This window comes from Ochotona princeps, chromosome 5, assembly GCF_030435755.1.
Source record: "Ochotona princeps isolate mOchPri1 chromosome 5, mOchPri1.hap1, whole genome shotgun sequence".
NCBI lineage: Eukaryota > Metazoa > Chordata > Mammalia > Lagomorpha > Ochotonidae > Ochotona > Ochotona princeps.
The window spans coordinates 105,147,498-105,169,163 of record NC_080836.1 but is presented as its reverse complement, the minus strand read 5'-3'; the positions used below and the strand labels follow the sequence as shown (position 1 = coordinate 105,169,163).

Genomic DNA, 21,666 nt, shown 5'->3' with positions numbered 1-21,666 from the left:
GGCCAAATGGGCCAAACTGGAAACCATAATGCTAAGGGAAATGAGCCTTAATCCCAAAAGGTTAAATACCACATGTTTGCCTTAATTTAAGATGACACGATGTTATGTATAACATGTTATGTTAGGTATGTTATATGTTGTGTATAAACTAAAATTGAAATGTCCATGAGGTGGTCACAGAAGGTGGTTAAGAACTCGCATTTACTTTTACCATATTGGTTACTCATTACTATGTCAATTAATTCCATAATGATGTAAATTTTTGCTGATGATATGTTGGAGCTTTTAATTGATTGGGATGATACTCTGCTGGCTCTGTCTTCAGACCAGAGAGGGTATACCTAAGAAGCCGTTGAACTTGACTGGACAATAAGATGCTGGACTCTATGTTTGGTATACGCTTGCAATGGGGGAATCTCAACTGATCTTGAACTGTGGTTATGCAACAAGGTGGAGGAATCCACCATGGTGGGAAGGTTTGGGGAGGGGTGGGGAGAATCCAAGTACCTATGAAACTGTGTCACATAATACAATGTAATTAATGAATTAAAAATAATAAATAAATTAAAAAAAAAAAAAAAAGAAAAGAAAGTGACCAGACCAGAACTGGCCGGAACCAGCAGTCCTAAACCCAGAGGGACTCTGACTAGAACCATCAGCAAGGGGTCCTTGGCCAGCCACAAGCTGGCATTGTGTAACATGCACAGCACTTAATAGGATATGCTCGCTCGCTCGCTCGTACGTCCCAACAGGTTCCTGGGAGGGAGCCCAAGGTGAGCTCTATAGTAGGTGCATAAACGTAATGCTGCCCCAGACTCACCCGAGACCACGGCTGGCTTCAGCCAGCACCAGGCAGCGCAAAGCAGGGGCAAGGACCACTTCTTGTCCTGACAGTCTCCCCAGGAAGGCAATGGGGGCTGGTACTGTGGCACTGCTTCAACATCAGCATTCCTTACGGCTGCCGCTCCGAACCTGGCCACTCCACTCCTCGTCTGGCTCCCTGCTGATGTGCCGGAAAGGCAGTGGAGGACAGTGCAAGTACTTGGGAGGCCCAGCAGATGCTCCTGACTCCCTGGCTTCAGGCAGCACCCACTGGGGAATCAGCGGACAGAGGACCGCTGGTTCTCCCTCTCTCTGTTAACTCCGCCTTTCAAATCAATCTAAAAAGAGGAAGAAATCAACAGGCACCTGAACTCCCGGCCAGGATAACAACCGGCCAGCCCTCTGCTGATGCAGGATGAGGTCAGGAAGTGACCGGGACAGGGAGGTGGACACTGACCACCACACCCACTTCACACACACACACTGAACCACACCATGCATATCCCGTGAACAGCTTTACAGAAACAGAATGCAGACTGGGTAAAGCAGAAAGGGAATTATCCCCACCCAGTTAGGAAAAGACCTGCCAGGGAATCTCCTGAATATAAGCTCTGGTACCAAGTTCCACACGTAGAAGTTTCCAGAAGGTTCCCTCTCAGCTAGAGAACAGGTGAGTAACCGCCCTGAGCCACACAAAGGTTAATAATCAAAGAAGTTCACGAAGGGCTGCTGGGTGGTTGGTCACGCAGAGCGAGGTGGAATTTGCCTCCTGAAGCCACAGGGAGTGAAAAGTCCCACCCCCACGCAAGAGCCAGGCCCTCAGGAAACGGACCGCAGGGGTCAGCTGGGCCCCTGGCAGTGCCTAGCATCCCCTCCCCAAGGCCTGAGGCAGGCCTGGGACTAGCAGGCAGGGTCTGTCTCACCTGGACATGCAGGTGCAGGTCCTGTCTAGCAAAGCCTGCAGGCCCCAGCTGGAGCAGCACGGAGCTGTGAGTTGAGAGCCCAGGCCAAGGGGCTCTCTGCTTTGGCACGCCTTGGAGTCTGCACCACCTCAGCAGATGCCCGGCAGCAGCCCTGCTCTTAGCCACCCCTGCAAAACTGTGGCAAAGCCAACCTACCCCAGACACTGCCAAGCAATTTCTGGGGGCAACACGCAGGCAGCACCACCAGGAGCATGCTGAGACATGCGACAGAGGCTCCCACCGCAGGTACAACTTTTAAGCAAGTAAACCAGGCCACCTGCCATGTGTCACCTGACCCAGCTATCCTGTGCCCAGGAATTCCCCTGCAAGCAGGTGCCCACTCGGTGACTGGCACACAGATACTCACAGCAGCCTTACATGCAAACGCTGGGAGCCGGAAAGAACTTAATCGATGTCCATTAACGAGAGCCACCAACAGGACAAGCGGAACTGGTAAATGCTGACCGTGGACTACTACTCAGCAGTATAAAAAGGGGAAGCAGCTGATATACTCATCAGCTTGGCTCAGCCTCAAAGTCACGACGCCGAGGGAACGAAGCCAGTCAAGGAACGGGTCACTCCCTCTAAATTCTGGAAAACGCAAATGAACACACAGTGACAGAAGGCAGATCTGTGCAGGCCAAGCGGGACAGAAGGCGACTCACGAAAGGACAGCAGGGTGAGCTACAGGCCACACCTGGGACCTGTCAAAACACATCAAAGCCTAAGCTTCCCAGAACTGCAGTTACCTTACGGAAATCAAACCTATAAAGCCGTGGCTGGGGCAGGCACTGCGGGCGTAGCTGGCACAGTCGCCACCCCCGGGGCCACAATCCCCTCTATGCCCCAGCTGCTCCACTTGGGAGCCAGCTCCCGCTACCGGCCTGGGGAAAGCCGCAGCCCACGTGGGAGGCCAGGATTAGGCTCCTATCTCCTGGCTTCAGCCTGGCCCAGCTCCGACTGCTGCAGCCACCTAGACAGTGAACCAGCAGATGGAAGGTTTGTCCCTGCCTGTGTAACTCTTTCAAATAAAACTTTTTAAAAGCTTTTAAAAACAAAACAAACAAAAAAAACTGTAGGAAAAAAAAAATCACCCGAGGGCAGCTATAAAATTTACCAGCAATTGTGATGGGCCCTGCTGGCCACCTGAGCTCAGCCTCCAGGTGAGGGCTGCCCTGGCGGGTGAGGACTCGCTGTACCACCAGGAAACCTGCAAATAAGGATAAGAGAGCAGGAGCGCCGCACACTGCCCAGCAAAGCAGCACAGAGCCCAGGAGCAAGCCCCAACACTGGATGCCCAGTCCCAGCTCCGTGGCCACAGGTAAAGGGCCTGATTCTCACAGTCCCCATGTGCCCACTGTGCTAACTACAGCTCAGGGGGAAAGGCACTTCTATTCATAGGTGTAACAAATTAACCTCCCACTAGCCTTTCTGTGATTAAAACGTCACCGCGTATGTGTGGCTTGAAGAGCTGCGTTTGCTACCTGAGTGGACAAAAGGCGTTGGTCAATTTTCTACACTCAGGTGCACAGCCAAGGGCACACTGCTGCTCAGAAACCCATCCCCACCAAGCAGCCTGCCCTCCCAGGCATCGGGCACGCCCTCACACAGCCTCCCCTGCAACGGAATCCTCCACCCTGTGTCCCCACGGCCGCCAGATGCAGGGGAAAAAACGGGAACCCACAGCTGCTTCTTGCCTTACTTCCTCATTAAGTACAAGCCTCCAGGTGTCCCCGAGTTTTGAACCACAATACCGGGCAGCAGGAGTGGACGGCAAACATGCCCCAGGTCTTCTGCAGACCCTGGGGCCGGGCTGAGAAAAGTCAGCTTGCACTGTGTATCAGAGCTGTAGATGGGGTGTCGGCAAGGCCTGAGGCCCCCACCCGCAAGACAGGGCTCTGCCCCTGCGACCTGGGTGGCAACGCGACTCAGGCATGCCCCTCCCTCCACACAGGCACAGCAGGTGCTACCGGGCATCTTGAACAAGGGGAATGGCCAAAGCTGCGAGGGTGTGTCCTGAAGGCTTCATAGAAATCTCCGGAATCCGGAGCTGGCGCAGCTGTTGGAGATGCCTGGAGGCCACAACGTCCTTGGCCACGCAGGGCCACTCCTGGTGTTGCAGCAGGGCTGTGCCTCTGTCCACACGGGTCCCAGGCTCCCTGCCCAGTGACCCCTGCCCTCTGGCTGCCACTTCTCTTCCCCAGCCACGTCCTCTAAAGGGAACCGCTGGCAGGGTCACCCAAGGCGGCACAGGGTGCTGGGTATGGCATGCAGGGCCCTTACCAGCAGCCCCTCTGGACACAACAGCCTCAGAGCAGCTGCCGGGCTCTGGGCCAAGTCGGGGCACACAGCTCATGTGTAGAAGAATCTCCCGGGATAGCAAAGAGGAAGCTGAGGAGCACGGAGCCTCAAGGAGGGGGCTGCCGAGCAGGGGCTGCCGAGCAGGGGCTGCCCTCAGGGATCCCGGAAGGGAGAGCCAGGTCAAGTTCAGGGAACTGTGCTGAGCACCAGCCAGGCACCTTACTGTGTGGTAGGCAGACAGACAGCAAGGAAAAACGTACCCAGCACCCAGGAATAGGGTCTATGGGCTCCATGCCCTCATTCCCTGGCCACAGGGCCCTAGTCTCGTCTCGTCTCGCCTCAGTGGCCCTAACCAAATACAAGCCCCATGTCCTCCCAAGTTCAGCTGTATTCACAAAGTCCCCTGAAGGTACCACGTTTGACATGACAATGGCTATTTTTTTTTTAAATATTAGAAGCCAGGCGTAAAACCCAACAGAGAATTGTGTAACAGGAGTCAAGGTAACCGTAACCATGGAAAACAGGTCTCCACCAACTCTCTGCAGACGCCACCTCAGTCAGCCTCATGTGGGGCCCTTGCCCCTGCGTGCACAGGGCAGGGATCCCGGCAGGAACCCACCGGTGGCTGTGGCAACACGAGGATTCTGACCTCTGACCCTGGAAGGTGCAGACCCCAGCCAAGAAGCTCCTCCCCCGCGTTCCTCCTCCCCACATCCAGGAACAAGCATGTGCCCCTGCTGCTGGCCAGGCTGCACGCAGCACACACACACATTCATATGCTCTCTCTGCCTCCATGCTGAGCTTCCCCTGCGTGGTGTGCAGAGAGACATGAGGAGCAGTCGCGAGGGCATCTGGGTTGGAAAGAACAGGGACCCCCTTGGGAAGCAGAGGCTTGAGAGCAGAGAATCCTGCTCCTCTGCTGTGGAGGTCAGCCAAGGGCAGGGTCGGAGGGTCCCTCCCCACCCTCTCAGAGCCAGGCCAGCGCATTCTTCTAGGAAGAAGGCAGCTGTGAGCGCAGGTGAGTCATTCAGGAGCAGAACTGCAGGCACACTGGGAGGGGACACGTGGCAGTAAGTGAGGAGATGCTGACAGAGCAGGGACACTTGGGGACCTGCTTTATGAATGGAAAGTGGCCGCCAGGAAAGGGGGAACCAGGAAAGCTGGGAACCAGAACAGCAAATGGGTTGGCTGGCCTGCATGGACCAGGACCTAGAGAGAGGCTCACAGCACAACGACAGAAGAGAGCTGTAGCCAAGACAACAATGCCAGTCATGCCCTGGGAAGGCACAGGATACAGACCCCGGTTACCCCTGTGCATATGCGCACACAGACACCACTCTCACGTACAGACAGACCCCTGCTCCCTCCACAAGCACAGAATACAGACCCCGGTTATCCCTGTGCATATGCGCACACAGACACCACTCTCACGTATAGACAGACCCCTGCTCCCTCCACAGACACATAATACAGACCCCGGTTACCCCTGCGTGTACACACACACACACACACACACACACACGCTGGGAGCCTTCACAACATCACTGCTGCAAGAACTCAGTCACAGTGAAACAAAAAGAAGTCTGTCTCCTTATCTCCCCATCAGCTAATCCTAAAAGCAAAGTTCAGGGACCCTGGACTTTGTGCTCACTTCACCCCACAACCGCCAAGGCCCGAGTGAGGGGCTACACACAGCAGCAGAGCTCCAACAGCCAGCCAGACACCTGCCTTGGCCTCCAACTCCAACCACATCACAGCAACAAGATAAGGACCAACCCACACCCACCGTCGCGCACACACTACCCTACCTTGCCTGCACAGCGCTGACGAACCCCAACCTGTGCTGGGGCTTCAGACCCCGAGGGGTTCCAAGCCCAAATTGGACCCATCCCAGGGAAACCTCGTACTATGGGAGCAAGGGCCACTCCAGGCCTTCTGCCGATTGTTCCCTGAGCTTAATAAGCCTCAGGAGACAGGATTCCTGCCCTCACCCCCACCTTTGAGCTCATCAGGATCCCCACAAACTCCATGGCTCACCCTGGATGCTAAGGGGTGCAGGCCAGGAGTTCAGAGACACAACGGCTCTATTGGGAGCAAGAACAGCACCTTGGGGAGCCACATGGAGGTGTGGTCCCAGACACCTCAGGAGCATCCAAGAGGCCCAAGCCAGAACCTTGTATTCTCCTGGGGAGACGGTCCGGGGCCTAGGAATCTTTGCAGGGTAGATGACCAGCAGAAAGAAATACTATTTTTTTTTAAGTCCCAGCATTTATCCAGAAAGGTAAATAGTGATTGAGAAGCCTGGGTAGAACTGCCAATTTTCTAAACCAAGAAATAGAATTGGCCTGTGCCTGGATGAGCTCAGACGAGACGCCTCCAAGGACCCTGGGTCACAAGCCTGCAGCACGCCTGAAGTGGGAACTCTAGGCCCTCCCTGCCCCCTGGGCTTTCAGCATGCACCTTTGTGTTGCAGGACACAGCTCTACAATCCTAGGGCTCAGGAGGCAGAGATGGAGCCCACTTGCGGGATGCTAACGCTGGCGCAGGTGCCCGTGGGGGGCTGGACGCAGGGGTATCAGCAGGATGCACCTGCCTGCCTCTTGGCCTGCTCCACAGCCGAGGGTGACTGGCCCCTCCAGCCAGCGCCCACCTCTCACGCTCCACAGCCGAGGGTGACTGGCCCCTCCAGCCAGCGCCCACCTCTCACGCTCCACAGCCGAGGGTGACTGGCCCCTCCAGCCAGCGCCCACCTCTCACAGAGCCATTTCCATGCCCTCCCTCCCTGCCTTCTGCCAGTCTCAAGGTGGGATCTCCTCTCCTGGCGTCCCCAGGCTCCTCCTCACCCTCCCTCCTCCCTCCACCCCCAGGCTCACAGGCAGCCTCAACCCAACCTGATGGGACATCCTCTGGGGTAAGCTCTGCTTCCTGACCCTCCCAGCCGACAGCCTGGTACTGTAGCCACGGCCACCACCCAGTCCATCCTGCCCTGCAGTGGCCTGCAGGATTCTTGCCCCATCACGGTGACCTCCTGACCCTGCTATCTCCAGGCAAAGAAGATCTGTCCCAGGTGTGCTCCACCACTGTCCTGGCTGACCTGCGAGGCACCCCAACCCCCTCCACACCACACCTGCCTAACCTCACCTCCCTCCACACTTTCCTGTCATTCCTGTGGCTGCTGGGTGAGATGCGAGGGGCCTGAAGGAGAGGTGAACATCTATGCCGACCCCATGGCTGCCAAGCCCATCTGTGCCCACAGCAGAGGCTGGATAAAATCTCACCCATGCACTCCTCACGTCAGCCACTTCCCATACCAAAGTGGGCATAAACGCAGTCCTCCCACCACCAGCCCTCAAAATAAATATTTGTGTTCTGCACAGCCACTGGGGAAGTTCCCACACACAAACACAGCATACAACCCATGGCCCACGGCGGGCCACGTCCTTCCCGGCCTGTCCCCGCTGAGCGCTGGCCTCTGCCGAGGGGGATGGGCACTCCCAGGACGCAGCCCCAGGAACAAAGGAAATAACCCCAGGAGAGGCCCAGGCAGCTGGTAAACGGGCTTTTTTCTCCTCCTGTGTCCTGGGCATCACTGCCATAAGCCAACAGTAACCAGAGGGTGTTCATACGCAATTGTTAAGACCCAGACCCGGAAACGAGGGCAGAGCAGAGAGGCAGAGTCGGGCTGGTCCCTGCCAGGGACAGGAAGGGCCCCATCTCAGTCCTGGATGGATGGGTCCACCCTTGTTCCAGGGAAAGAGGACCTGCTGGTGGGGGATGTCACACACAGCTCCATGCTTCTACCCAAGGTGCTTCTTTCCACTAACAGGATACAAGGGCCTATGCGCAACCCTGCTGCTAGAAAAGCCTGGGCTCCGACGGTCAGGAACGGCCACGTCGGCTAAACGCACTGACCCCTGGTCAGCACTGTTCAAGCAGAACAGACTGGAAGAACACAAAGCCCAGGAGGCAACACTGACGCCGCCATGCCAAGAGCCGCAGAACCTCGAAGGGTACCACAGCGGTCACGTCCCTCCCACCAAGACAAGGCGAAGCTGGCAGGACCTCAGGGACCATGAAGGCCGTGGACACCCCAGGGCTCAAACAGGAACACACACAGTGAGCTCCAACAGCCAGATCCAGGCAAGCACACAGCTGCCAGGGCAGAGCAGGGTGCCAGTAAGACAGCAAGGCCACAGCAACAGAGTGAGCCACTCATGGACTGTTATTCCTCTCAATCTGTGACAGAGAGAGAGCGCGCTCGCCCATCTGCCAGTTCACTCCCCCAAACACAACAGCCAGGACCTCCATCCAGGCTTCCGAGTGGGGCAGCATCCAGAGTACACGCTGGCAGGAAGCTGGAGTCGGGGGCAGCCCTGGGCCTTGAACCCAGACTCTCCGATAGGGGATGTGGGCCTCTTAAGCAGTGCCCAAAACCCACGCCAGCTTCTCTCGCTGGATCTGCATGCTGCCGATACACGTGGGCAGTCTGATGGGGGTGGGCAAGGGCAGTGCTGTGTCACAGCGGGTTAAGCTACTGACTATGGTGCTCATGAAAGTCCCGGCTGCTCCACTTCCACCCAGCTCCCTACTAAGCATCTGGGAGAGCGGCAGAGGACGCGCCAAGGGCATGGATCCCTACACCCCTGAGGGTGACCCAGAAGATGCTCCTGTCAGCCTGCCCTGGAGCAACCCATGCTGCCATCTGGGAAGTGAACCAGACGGAAGACCTCTCTGCCTCACTTTTTCTGACTTTCAAATAAATAAACCTTAACAACAACAACAACAACAACAAAACTCTGAATTTCTTCCTTAATACTCTATGTCGAAAAGAGTTCCCAAAATGAAGGCCCTCAAGGCAGCTTCAATCCCAACCCCAACTCACACACACACTCGCACTGTTGCCACTAATGCAATCTCCCCCCACCCCGCCCTTTTCAGACTAGAGTGCCCAAGGGAGCAGGCAGGATCACAGCTCCCAGTGGTACCCAGCCCTGGAAAACAACAGCAGGCTAGCGGCAGGAGGCTTCCTGGAAGTCCCATCCCTGGAAAGTCAACAGCACAGGGCTCGGGTGGGCTCGCTCCACAGCACCTGCAGAAGCTCCCAAGCCACGTGAGTGTGAGTCTCGCTGGGGGTCACCGGGAGGAAGAGGCGGCGACACAGAAGAAGGATTCTGGCGTCCTCCAATCAGGATGGCCCATCCCGCTAGCACACCCGGCTCACTAAAACTCCACGACCCTCCACTGCAGGACCTCATCGGCAGCTGCAAATCCACGCGGTGCGCGCTGCATGTGGGCATCCCCAAAGCCAGGCACAAACCGCCAGCAAACGCGGCCGCTAATTGTTTGCAATTCTTCTGCCAGTCCATGAAAAGTGTTTCCTACCCCTAAATGAGAAAGAAAAGAGCGAGAGCACCTAAGCAGGATGCTGACACCCCGACGGAAGGAGCAGCTTCAAGGATCAGGCAGTGGCTTGTGGAGAAACACTGTGCAAACACTCCAACACGGCAGCCCAAAAAAAGACAATCCCCACCAACAGCGGGAGAAGTGCGAAAATTTGCAAATGAGCCCCTGGTTAAACAAAAACACCAATCTGTTCCCGGAGAGCTCGGGGTGGCCACCTGTTCTGGCTGGGGGAAGGACAGGGACGAGCCAAGGGAGAAACAACATGGAAAGGCCACAGCCCCCTCTGGGGTCAGGTCCCCACCCGCACGCCTATATTTAGTGTGTTCTTTGTGGAAAATGTCCCGACCTTGCACACAAACAAGCTATGTGGCTGGGTTTTCAAAGGACCCATTAACAGCTTCTTCTGCCTCGGTGGGGAGGGGGAGGTAGGCATTTGTTCTCCTCCCCTCCCCCACCCGCAGTCCCCAGACACAACCAAGATGCCCACACACACCCCTTCCCCAGCCTCGGTCAGACAAACACCAGACCACAGAGGGAGTGGCCCCAAAGGACAATGCCAGGCCCAGGCCAGGCCTGCATCTTGGGAAAGGAGCAGCCCAGTGCTGGCTTCTTCCCACTCTACAAACCAGGAAGCAGAACTCCCTCCCAGGCAGGGCAGCAGGGCCCGGGCAGCGTACACAAAGCCCTGTACTCAATCCCAGCTCCCCACCCCCGGCCCGGACAGAAATAACAGATGCTGCAGAGAGTAGAGATTAACATCTGTGCGGCGCATTCCGCTCCCCCGAGAAAGGTACTTAACAAAGGGAAGGAATTATGTCGCTAAGCACCAGATCAGAACCCCAAACCCTGGATTTTAAAAATAACCAAAGCCTCATCCGGCTCTGCCATACTCAATCGCTTCAGCCAAGGGACAGGGAGGTTCTGGAGTTTTTTGGGAGGATGGGGGCAGGGACAGAGACTTGCTGGAGTATTCAGAAACATAAGACATGATCAAATTAGTAGTTAAAACGAGTGAGAATGAGATACACCGTGAACACCTGTGGGGCACGCGGTAGGGCCGGCAGGGAGGAAGGTATTCCGGCTTCACCACATACACAGTCCGCTGGGGACAGAGAGCAGAGTGGGGGTCCTGGGGCCACAGGCTTTGCGCGGAAGGCCCCTGCAGCTGCTGCAGCGGGTCCGTGGCCCTCTGAGTCACTTCCTGCAAGAGCTCTTTGAAGCCACTAATAACTTGCTGCTTCCCTCTCACAGAAATCCCTCCAGCCTGCAGACACAAGAACAAAACGCATCTGGCAAATCCTCCTGAGTGAGTGACAACCTCCCCAACTCACACATGAAGGTGCATGGGCAACCAACACTCTCCAACAGACACGGGAAACCCCACGGACCTGTAGCCCATGCCTCCAAGGCCAGGGAGAGCGGCACGCTCCACCTCTCCGCTGGACCACCTCAGCCATGTCCACCTCCGCCCTGCCCACTGCCAGGAACTCAGGCCCCACAGGCTCCATCTCCAACAGGGACGTGAAGACAGCAGGAACTCCCACTCAGGTTTGACAAATTCAGGTTTGTCAAGTTGCCACATGGACATCCAATATGGGAACCCAATACATCTCCTGGCAGCTCCACTTCCAAGCCAGCTCTCTGTAGATTCCCCTTGGAAAAGCAGCTGACAATGGCCCAAGCGCTCGGGCCCTTGCTGTCCACCTGGACAAGCTCCTGGCTCCCGATTTCAGCCAGGCCCAGTTGTGACCATTACAGCCATTTGGCATGCGGGGAGTGAACTAGCACGTGTGTGTGTGTGCCTGTACGTCTGTCTCTCTCTGAGAAACCCTGAGCCTCAGCAATGACCAGAGAACTCTCTCCACAGCAACACTTCCTTTCCACAGTCAGTCCCCGGAGCACCTGCACCCACAGCACACCTGCCAGAAATGCACATTCCCAGGCCCTGCTCCAGACTTAGACAACTCGTAACTGTGGCGAGGGCTGGGGCACCCCACCACTGTCAACAGCACCCCTCAATGTCCTGTGCCGGCACACTCTTTAAGAACTGCTGTTCTCCCTCTGACAGCCTCCCACTCACTGGGCCCTCTCAAAGATTTCAATTCTACAATGAGCATCAAACAGGCCGAGATGGTCAACCTGAAAAAAATCACCAGTGTTTAGCACACGGATTCTTTTTCTTCCGCTAAACAAATTTCATTTCCACCCAAGTAGCATGTGGTATCTGTTTAGCTCCCCTCCAAGCAACCCACCAAACCCAAAAGGCACCCCAGTCCTTAACTTGTGTGCACTTGTAACATGTTTCAGAATACCCTTGCACCTGGCCAATGAGGAGCGACTCCACCGGTCAACACACAACTCCTGGCTCTGTTGTGAGGACCAGTCATGATGCTCAAACCAAGCAGGATTTGCAAGTGAGAAGAGCTGATGTGAGTCAAACAGAGCTGAGAATGCAGACGCAGGGCCAGCCATGAGGGGGCCGGCCATAAGGGACCCAGCCACAGGCTGGGCCTCACTGGACAAGCAGCAGGCAGAAAAGCAGGCATTTCAGAAGGGGTGCGCCTGCCTCAGCCAAGAGGCCGTGTGAGGGACACGAGCTTGCAGAGGGCCTTGATGGAGCTGGCAGGGTGCAAGCGCACTTCAGCACAATGAAAACTGGCGCTAAGGATACCACACATCTGCAGCCTTTGATTGAAACACGGAGGAATGCTAACATGCCAGACAGTGACAGAAAAGCCCCTGGCAGGAAGCAGACACCTATCTCCCCGCATGCACTCAGGACGACCAAACTTACAGCAAGCTGGCTGCAGTGAGTAACTCCGCCAGCACCGTAACAGCCTGCTACGGGGACATGCGGAGACCCCCTGCCATGGACCTGGGCAGCGTGGCAAGGCCTGCACTAGCCACCATGGCTCACAGCACTCCATGTCCACCTCCCGAGAGGCCACAGAGCCAGCGCTCAGGCTGCCCAGCCCAGCACCGATGGACAAGCTCCCTACACTTTCTGGGCCTCGGGGTTGCTAGATGGACATAGAATGAAATAAGATTCATAGGTTCAACAGCCCAGTACTGGCCCCAGCACTCAACAAAACAGCTGCACCAAGGGACTAAGCGGGCCTCCAGCACTGCTTTCTCAGATCACCCTGGACAAACCATGGGAGCTAAAAGGCATCATGGTCCCACCAGGGGCGGGACCAGTGCAGGGGGTAGTCTGGGCTTCCTCTGGCCATCAAAAGGAGGAAGGCGGTGAAGGCACCGAAGCTGGCCCAGCAGGACAGGTCGCTCACGCTTGCTGGTGCTGCCCAGGAACCGAGACTGTCCCAGCCGGCCTGAGCAAGCCAGCTGGACTCTCACAGCAGCACGCGCCTGTGCTGGCCCTCTGAAAGGCAACGCGCACTTGCCAACAGAGGCCTTAGCTCAACAGAGCAAGTTCTACTGAACAGGAAAGGCAGTCGACTCTTTTACCTGGACTCCATTCTGCCCAGATAGACTTTTAAAGGGGAAGTGAGGGCGGCCAGCCCAGCTGAGCTACAGGACGAGTCCCAGGCTCGGTCCAGGGCAGGGTGGCAGTGACGGCTCCAGCGACAAGACACATCACGTTCCTTCTCGGGCACACCCCAGAAATCTCAAGGGGACCCACAAAGCTTCCTCAAGCTCCAGCAATCTGGAGGGAAAATTATTCTCTCTCAGTATAAAATGAAGACTGAAACACAGCTTTCTCTTTTTGACAAGCTCATGTTTTAAAGACTGATGGCCAGACCCACATCTTCTCTGTCTACACCAGGTGACCAGCGCATTTCCACTTGGCAATCTGGGCGGGCTCTTCAAGTTAAACATGTCCAACCCAGGCCCACTCTGATTCACTCAGAAATGACCTCCAGCCCAGGTGCCCTTCCCTGTGACAAGGACATGCCAGCCTCCAGCAGCAGAACCTCCGGGGGACCCCAGGAAGCACAGCAGGCCCCACCAAACCATGGCGCAGGCCAAGGTTGGGGTGCTAGGCCAGCAAAAGCAATTACATCTGCATAAGAGCTTCCTAACATGGGCAGGACTTGCAGCTTGGTAGGGGATCAAGCCTGCACCTGCACCCAGAAGATTTGCAGTAGAAACGGTCCAGAAACATGGGCATCCTGCTGGTGCACTTCACCAGGTTCACTGGCAGGCAGGAGCAGAGGGGTGACGCCCACCCAACTCTGGTGTCTGGGAATGCACGCCCCCTCTCCCACGTCCCTGCCCTCCGACCACTCACTCCCCAAAATTCCCGCTGCATTACCTCTCCACTCAGCTTGCCACATCCCGGCCACACCTCCACAGACGAAGCTACGATCACATCCTAAAGCTGGCACAGCCAGGGTGAGGAGTGGAAGACAGGAGCTCCTGCCTCGGGGGGTCAGGAGGCCCAGGCTCCATTCAAATGATCCCAGTTTTAAACCAGACCCTAAGCACTGGCAGTCACATGTTCAGGAGGTCACTGTCCCTCCCTCCAAACCCCCAACACCTCCACTATCTAATCGGAGGACTAGGAAGCCGGCCTACCCTCTCTCCACAGGGTTCGAGCCACCAGAGCGAGAGCTGAACACAAACATACCCTCATGTTCAACACCAGCGACAGCATCGCCGTGCACACCACTGCAAAGACTGCAAGTGTGTGCAATCCTGAAGCCTGTCTGAAGTTACTGCAGCCCTGACACCACACAAACAAACAGCATCCCCGAACCGCCCAGCAGGATCTGTCCATTAAAACCAAGGATTCCGGCCAAGAAGAGCCTCATAGCCCATAGCTCGTAAACTGAAGGCATCAAGCTATCAGAAATAGCAGGCATCACTTAAGAAACACAACATTTTTTTTTCTTAAAGAATAAGAAAAAAATGTAACCACATCCTCCTGCCAGAAAATCCAACTGCCTTGCTGGAAGTGCAGCAGGCCCCAGAGTGAGGCTCGGGAGTGGGAAGCGAATCCGAGACAGCGAGAACTGGGCTAGAGCTCTCCACGCAGCCCCCTGGTGCCCTCAGCCAGGCGGGCTCCAGCCTGGCATCAGCCTTCCGGATGTCTCACCAGACCTCCACGGAGGAAGGGCAGGACAGAGGCGTGGAGCAGCCGCATCGCCGGAGCCCCTGCTTCTGCACAAACCTGGACTCCTTCCGGCTCAGAAGGCGGCGGGGAGGGGGCACCCGAACTCAGCCAGCCGCAGCCAGGCTGCCCAGGACCTGGTTCAAGTCCAATGGGGCTGCCAAACACCAACATTCACCTTCCCCACCTTCTGGCCAAGTTTCAAACCAAAACACTTTGGGGTCAATAGTTCAAACTGCATCAGGGCAAAGCCAAGCCTAGGCAGGGGGGCACCCTTTCCAGTCACTGCTGCCAGCCTCAGATCACCCCCCACGGTTGTCCAACCAGCTCCCCTGCTGGCTTGCTCCCAGCACTGGACTGCCGGTGGGCTGCGGCTGGCCGCACATCCTACAGTGACGGGTCACCTGCTCTCCCCAGCTCAATCCCGAGGACAAAGCAAGGAACCGATACGTGGAGAGACCAGAGGCTGGGCTCTGCTGCAGCATCTCCTCTGCCAGGCTCCAGCCAGGGGCCCTGGAGCCAGGCTTCCAAGCCAACACCCTCCACACAGGCTCACGGAAATGAGCTCCCTCAATGGGGGTCACCCTGTCGCTTGGCAGCTTTCTTCTTGGCTGACCCTAAAACACGCTGTAGACAAGGGCCCTGGCCGCAACGCTGCCTCTCAGCTAGCTGTCTGCAGCACCAAAGTTCAACAGCTCCCGCTGCACCCCCAAACTGGGCTGACACATCAGAGGAACAGCTCCGCTCTGCCCAAACTCGCCAGCCGGACCCTTATCTCCAGCAGCTGAAATCCATTTGTCTGAACGCGTTTTTCCACGTCCAGCAAGATGCTCAGACCCCAGCCTGGTAACCTGCCTGTCACTCGTGGGCTTGTGCCAACCCCTCCAGCTGCGTCCAGCCCAGGAATGAGCTGGGCCCCGCCACTTGCGCTGCCCAAGAGGCACTAGCACAGAGCCACTTTCTCACCGGAGAGACTTCCATCGTCCATTATCAAATGAACGCTAACGACCTGTCTTCCCGACCAGCTCCCCGTGGCCGTGCGCGCGTAGACAGGGAAGGGAAGCAGGGGGACACGCGAGTGGCCACAGGCGGGCACCCGCGCGCTCTCCGCCGCGCCGTTTGGGCTCTCACCTTCGATGGCAATGACGTGCTCCCGGATCTGATTCTGCAGCACCGGCTCCTCCACGCGCTCCAGCAGCTCGTAGATGGAGTAGATGTTGGGGTGGACCGACTCGAAGCGCTGGATCTCGGCCCGGATGGCAGCCGAGTTGGCCAGCTGCTGCTGGTAGTTCATGGTGCAGGCGCGCGCCCCCCGCCGCCGCCGCCCCGCGCCCCGGGGGCCCGCGGGCCTCCAAGCCCGGGGCGCCGCAGCCCCCGGGGAGCCGGACCCGCCGGCGGCGCGCGGAGGAGACGCGAGAAGAAAGGCGCAGGCGGAGAAGAGGCGCGGGGCCGGCCCGCGGGGCTCAGTTCATGGCCGGGACGCGCAGCCGGCGAGCGAGCGGGCCCCGGCGCCCCGGGTCAGCGGGCCCCCATGGAGCGCGCCACGGCGGGCGCGGCCGGCCCGGCAGGAGGTTCGCTCGGGCGCCTTCCTGCGCCGCAGCCGCCTTCCAGCCCTAGGCGCTGCCCGGCCGAGCAGCCATTAAAGCCCAGGCAGGCGCCGCGCTCCGACCGCTGGGGCCCAGGGCCGCCCCCGGGCAGTGGCCGCGCCGCTCCGAGCGCCCGGCCGCGGCGTGGGTCTGCGCGCTGCGTGCTGCGCCTCCCTGCGCGCCGAGTCCGCTGCGCGCCGTCCGCCGAGCAGCGACCGAGCCGCAGGCGCCGTGCAAGCCGCCGAGCCCGCTCCGAGCGCCGCCCGCCGCCCGCCCGGCCGGCCTGCCCCCTCCCTGGCACGCAGGGCCCCGGCCCACGTCGGCCCCGCCCCCGGCCGCCTGCCCGCCCGCCCGCGCGCTCGCCGCCCTTCGGCCGCCGCTGCGTCCTCCTCGGCACTTCCCAGCGCGCCGGATCCCGGGGAATTGCGCCAGGCCCCGCCCCGCGCCGTCTCTGGGCTTCCTGGGACTTGTAGTCCGCGCGTGTCGGCGTCCGAGCCGGGCCGCGGAGAGGAGGCGCGCTGGGCGCTCGCTGTCCGGTGCGCGGCCGGTGATCCGGGGTGTGGGGCGAGGGAGCAGTGCAGCCGGCGCTCCGGTGCGCGCTCCGCTCCTGCCCGGCCGGCCGCGCGCATCTCCTGCTTTCCCCAGGGCTGGCCGGTTGCCCTGGCGTCTCCCTGCCCCTTGGGTAAACTTTCTGCCTCCTTCTCTGGAAAGTGGCTGTAGAATTCTTCCTGCGGGAGGGGAACGGGGCTGGTGCGTTCGGGCCACGCTCTTTGGGTTTGTGCTGTGGGCGTCCAACTGCAGCAGCGTAGGGGACGCCCCATCTCCGAGACCCCCGCGCAGCAGAGCCACACTGCGGCCGCCACCCCCCGGGGGCCCTGGTTGCTGGCGCTGGGCCAGTTCCCACCCCAGCCTCTAGTAGAACTTGGGAAAACCCCCTCGGCCCATGGGTGTTCCTGCTGGACGCTGGGCCACGGCTTCTCCTTGTTCCTAGGCAGCCTGAGACCTGAGCACCCTGGTGAGTCTGGGCCCTGCTAGATTCCCAGAGGTTCGTGGGCCTTCGTGCACACCTGCCTGGGCCCTGATGCCTGGGCAGAGTCCAGGACTCCATCCACCAGCCACAGCCTCACCCTCTCCTGACCTCGGTCTTTAGGCTTGGGAGGCGGCCACGCCCCCTCCCGGAACCCCGCCTAGGGCCAGGGGTCCCTCCTGCATACCAGAGCTCCTTGGTGCTTTCTGGGGTTTCTTCTTGCTTCTCTGGCCCTAAAAGTGGAGGACCCCAAGGGACAGCCTCTTCTCACTTCAATTTGCTCTGCCGTGCTCTGTTGACTTGGCATATCACGCACAGGTGGAAGAATGCACAGACCTCACCCTGGAGTTACACATCCGGGTCTGTCTGCCTCCCAGCGCCTTCTCCAGAGTAGAGGCCCTGCTCCTGTCCCACCTGTGTCAGGCTCAGCACCGCCCCCACCCCCGCCCCAGTTCCCTTCCCTCCCCAGCGCTGCTGCAGCCTCTGCTGAGCCTGAAACCCTGGGTCCGCTGGGCCCCAGTGTGGGCTCCGCCCTCAGCTTCTCACTGCCAGCAGTGAGGTGCACCTCCTGGTCCCTGGTGTAGCAGCCCGAGTGTTAGCTTCTAAATATTTATTTATGTATTTATTTATTTGAAAGGCAGAGTTACAGAGAGGGAGCAGAAACTCTCGGTCACTCCCCAAATGGGCACAATGGCTAGAGCTGAGCCATCTGGAGCCAGAAGCTTCTTCTCGGTCTTCCACATGGGAACAGTGGCCCAGCACTTGGGCCATCTTACACTGCTTTTTAACAGGGAGCTGGATTGAAAGTGGAGTGGCTAGGACTTGAACCTGGACCCATGTAGGATGCTGGCATTCCAGGTGGTGACTTAACCCACATCCTAGCATCAAACCCTATAGATGAGATGAAGTTGAGGACCTGGGGCGGGGTAGCGACTATCCCAGCTTATGGGCAGGTCCTGTGTGATGGCACATGTCCTGGGGGCGGAGTCAGAGGGACCTGCCGACAGGTGCAGGGGGGAGAGAGACGGGGCCACTCCGCCAGCTTTTAGCACAGGCTAGAGGAAGCCAGGAACCAAGGCCTGCCGGCAGCATCTACAGTAGCAGAGCCCCAACCCCTGTGGGACCCTGACCTTCCCACTGGGGGACAATCAACTGGCGCTGTGTAGGCCACCGAGTGTGTGCCAGTGTGCCACAGTAACCACAGGAAATACATGTGGCGTTTGCTTTTTCTTCGCACTTGGCCCCGGCACTCACTGTACACTTCACTTATCCTCTTGGGCGTGGCCCAGGATCCCCACTAGAACATGCCGAAGTTCACGAGATGTCTGCTTTGTTTCTCACTGCGTAGCCAAGGCTGGCATCAATGCCTGATACCCAGGGCCTGGCAAGTGCCTGTGGCATGAGTGGGCTGCCCCCACTGCATCATAAATTCCAGGAGGACAAGGGACCCTGTCTCTTGCACGCACTGTGCTCAATGCTGTGCCATGCCGCAAGCATTCCGTAGTTCATGGGTGAGGGTGAGGACAGGCGCTCTCCTGCTAGGGGGCCTGTCTCCCCCCTTGGCAGCCGTGTGTTGGCTGATAGAACCAAATGTACCTTTTCCAGCACTGGGGGACCCAGCTGTTCTCCTGAGGAGGTTACTGCAGATCCATCTGTCTCCTTGGAGAACAGCCGAGACTAACCGTGTGTTCTGGAATGGTCCTCCTGGTCACTTTAGGTTAAGAGTAAAAGCCCCACGGTGTGAGAAAGCTGTCTCCCACAGCAGTGGAGTTCTTTCGTCATGGAAGATGTCAACAAAAGACTGAGAATTTCAATGATCGGTCATCCATCTCTTAGTTATCCATCCTACGGGTCTTCAGACCTCTTCCCCCTCCCCGTGTACTGCTGTCCCACACGGGGTGCTGTGTTCCAGGCCTAGGACAGGGAGCGATGTTGCATGCCTTTGGTGGGTTTGCACCCCTCGATGGAGCTTACACACATCGCCTTAAACTTACAAGCTACCTGAATCTTTCTGGAATTGATTACAGGTGTGAGCTAAGGGTGGCTGCTTGGTGCTGCAGTTCTCATATCCTTTGCAATGACCACGCCCCACTTTGGAGCGTTGGGTTTAAGTTCAACTCCATTCCCGCTCACAGCATCTGCTGTGGGATGTGCGAGGCAGCAGGTGAAAGGCCCAGTGGTTGGGTTCTCGCCGCCCCTGGGGGAGGCCTGAGTCGAGTTCCCACAGTTTTGTCCTAGCCCAGCCCCGCCCCCGCCGTTTCAGGCATTTGGAGAGTGAACTAGAGAATGGGCATACTCCTCTCTCTCCTCTCCTCTCTCTGTCTTCCCAGTAAATGGTGTCTGGCCGCACCTTTGCCTGATCTCCTAAAAGCCGGTGGTGTGAATCATCTTCTCCCGTCGTCAGGCCAACTGTCAGAATGTTCCCCGGCCCCCAGAGATACAACACTGCCTCCCACACTACCCCTAGCCCTCCCACCCCAGTGTCTCTTAGCAGCATCATGTTTAATTTGTAAAGATTTATTTTTTGAAAGGTAGAATGAAATCTTTCATCAGTCCACTTCCAAAATATCCACAGTAGCCAGCCCATGCCGAGCTGGCCTGAAGCCAGAAGGCAGGACCTGCGTCCTGGTCCTCCGTTTGAGTGACTGTCTCCCAGGTGCTTTAGAAAGATGCTGGGACTCAAACCAAGCATTCTGAGACCGATGTCCCAACCAGTAACCTAACCAGCTATGGCACAATGCCACCTTTCTAAGATCTAAGAAAGGGGTAAAAGCGTGTCTGTCCCTGGACTTCTGTGTACTTGACACACCTGCCTGGGCTGCAAGGATCCCTTCCACGCTTGGCCAAGGAGATGTTTGCTTCACGGTGCATGGACTGGAAGGTGGCCAAGCTTGACTCCTAGTACGGAACCCTCCACTTGTCTTCTTTCTCTCAGCAGGGGCAGGGAAGGAGGAGTGACGGAGGTGTGGGCTCCAGGCAGCCAGGGACTCAAAGGTTTTGGGCACCCAATGAAGGTGGGCAGGGTTCCTATTGGGCTGAGAGAAAAGAAAGGAGGAAGGAGGAAAAATGCAGAAAGCGCCGCAGATAAACGTCCTCGCCCACCCCTGTCTCTTCTCTGGGGAGCTGAGGAAGACTGGAGTCCCCGGTGTGTTGCGCAATGTCAGACTTTGGGCCATCAGCCATGGATTTACATCCAGGCCAGCAGCAGCAGTTCGCTCTGCCCACCGAATAGTCACTCACTCGGCAGCATTTGGATCACCATTCTGGGGGCAGCCAAGAGTCCGCTGGGCTCCGCTAGGATGCTCAGCTCGCGTCCATGGAGCTCATGTTCTCCTGCTCGCACTATTGGGCTAGACCAGGCATGTCCGTCTCTCCCTGGTGGCAGACGTGCAGAACAGCCGCAGTGGGCGGGTACCTTCCAGTCACGAGACTGAGCCCAGAGCAGGGTCAGGGAGGTGTACCCCGCACACAGAGGGAGGGCTCTGCAATGGGTAACTGGACACTCCCATCTCTGGGAGGCAGTGCAGAGTGGGCTCCTGGTCCAGCCTGTGTCATCACTGCTGGCCATGCAAGGAAGCCGATAGGCTGAAGGTCACGGTCCCCTGACAAGAGGGCTGACACCTTGTCAGCAACAAGTCTTGATACAGCATTGCAAAGCTGGGAGCTTTAAGACCCCCCGTTTCCTTATTTGTAGGGATAGATTATAATACCACAATGCTGGCTCAGTGTATTAGCTTTTCCATTGCTGGCACAAACTTGGTGTCTTAAACACAGATGCATTGCCCTACAGTTGTGAGGGCCAGAGGTCTGACTCTGGCCCCCACAGACCAACGCCAAACTGTCAACAAGGTGCCATGCTGTTCAGTCAGCTCTGGTGGGATTTATTTCCTGGGCTTTTCCAGCCTCTGCCCTGTGTGTCTTGACTTGTGGTCCTTCCTCCATGCTTTTCAAAACCAGCAAATGGGTTCGGTCCCTCTGATATCACACGGGACCCACTGTGCTCACTGCTCCTCCTTCCAGAGTCCCTGGCATGCGATGGAGCCCACATGAATCAGTCAGGGTTATCTCATCTTCCAGGTTGTCTGTTCCTCCTGTGGCCTTCCCTCCCCTTGCCAGGGGTTGAAGGGATAAGGAAGTGGGCATCTTTGGTGCCTGTGACACAGTCATGAGGTCTTGTCTCTGTTTTATCCAGTGACATCACAGCTACATTTAAATCCACATCTACAGATGACTGGGTGACAATTTAAAGGAAACATTGAATAGCCAGAATCAGCCTCACACCCTCTCTTGTCCCTTGGAACTCATGAGTGTTGTGTGACCTGGTGGGTCACCTTCCACCAACAGGATCTGTGTCCCCGTGCCCTGCTCCCCAGTCACGGGAAGCAGGAACACAGGCAGATGCAGTGTTCAAAGGTTCTCTGCCTTCATCTCTCTGCTCTGACATGTTTAGGTCAGGTTTTACTTGTAGGATTAAAAAGTCAGTCTTCCTGTGGC

The 21,666-nt window shown here is 57.6% G+C and overlaps 1 protein-coding gene across 4 annotated transcripts in view; it reads right to left on the bottom strand.

Moving 5' to 3' along the window:
* AGAP1 (ArfGAP with GTPase domain, ankyrin repeat and PH domain 1) overlaps window positions 1–15,954 on the bottom strand; it is a 425,687-nt gene extending 409,733 nt beyond the window's left edge. For all 4 annotated transcript variants that reach the window (XM_058665165.1, XM_058665166.1, XM_058665167.1 and 1 more), the window contains exon 1: window positions 15,691–15,954. In XM_058665165.1, coding sequence (XP_058521148.1) covers window positions 15,691–15,853 — 163 coding nt within the window. In that variant the 5' untranslated portion in view covers window positions 15,854–15,954. The remainder of the gene's footprint in view (window positions 1–15,690) is intronic.
* Window positions 15,955–21,666: the final 5,712 nt, after the last annotated feature.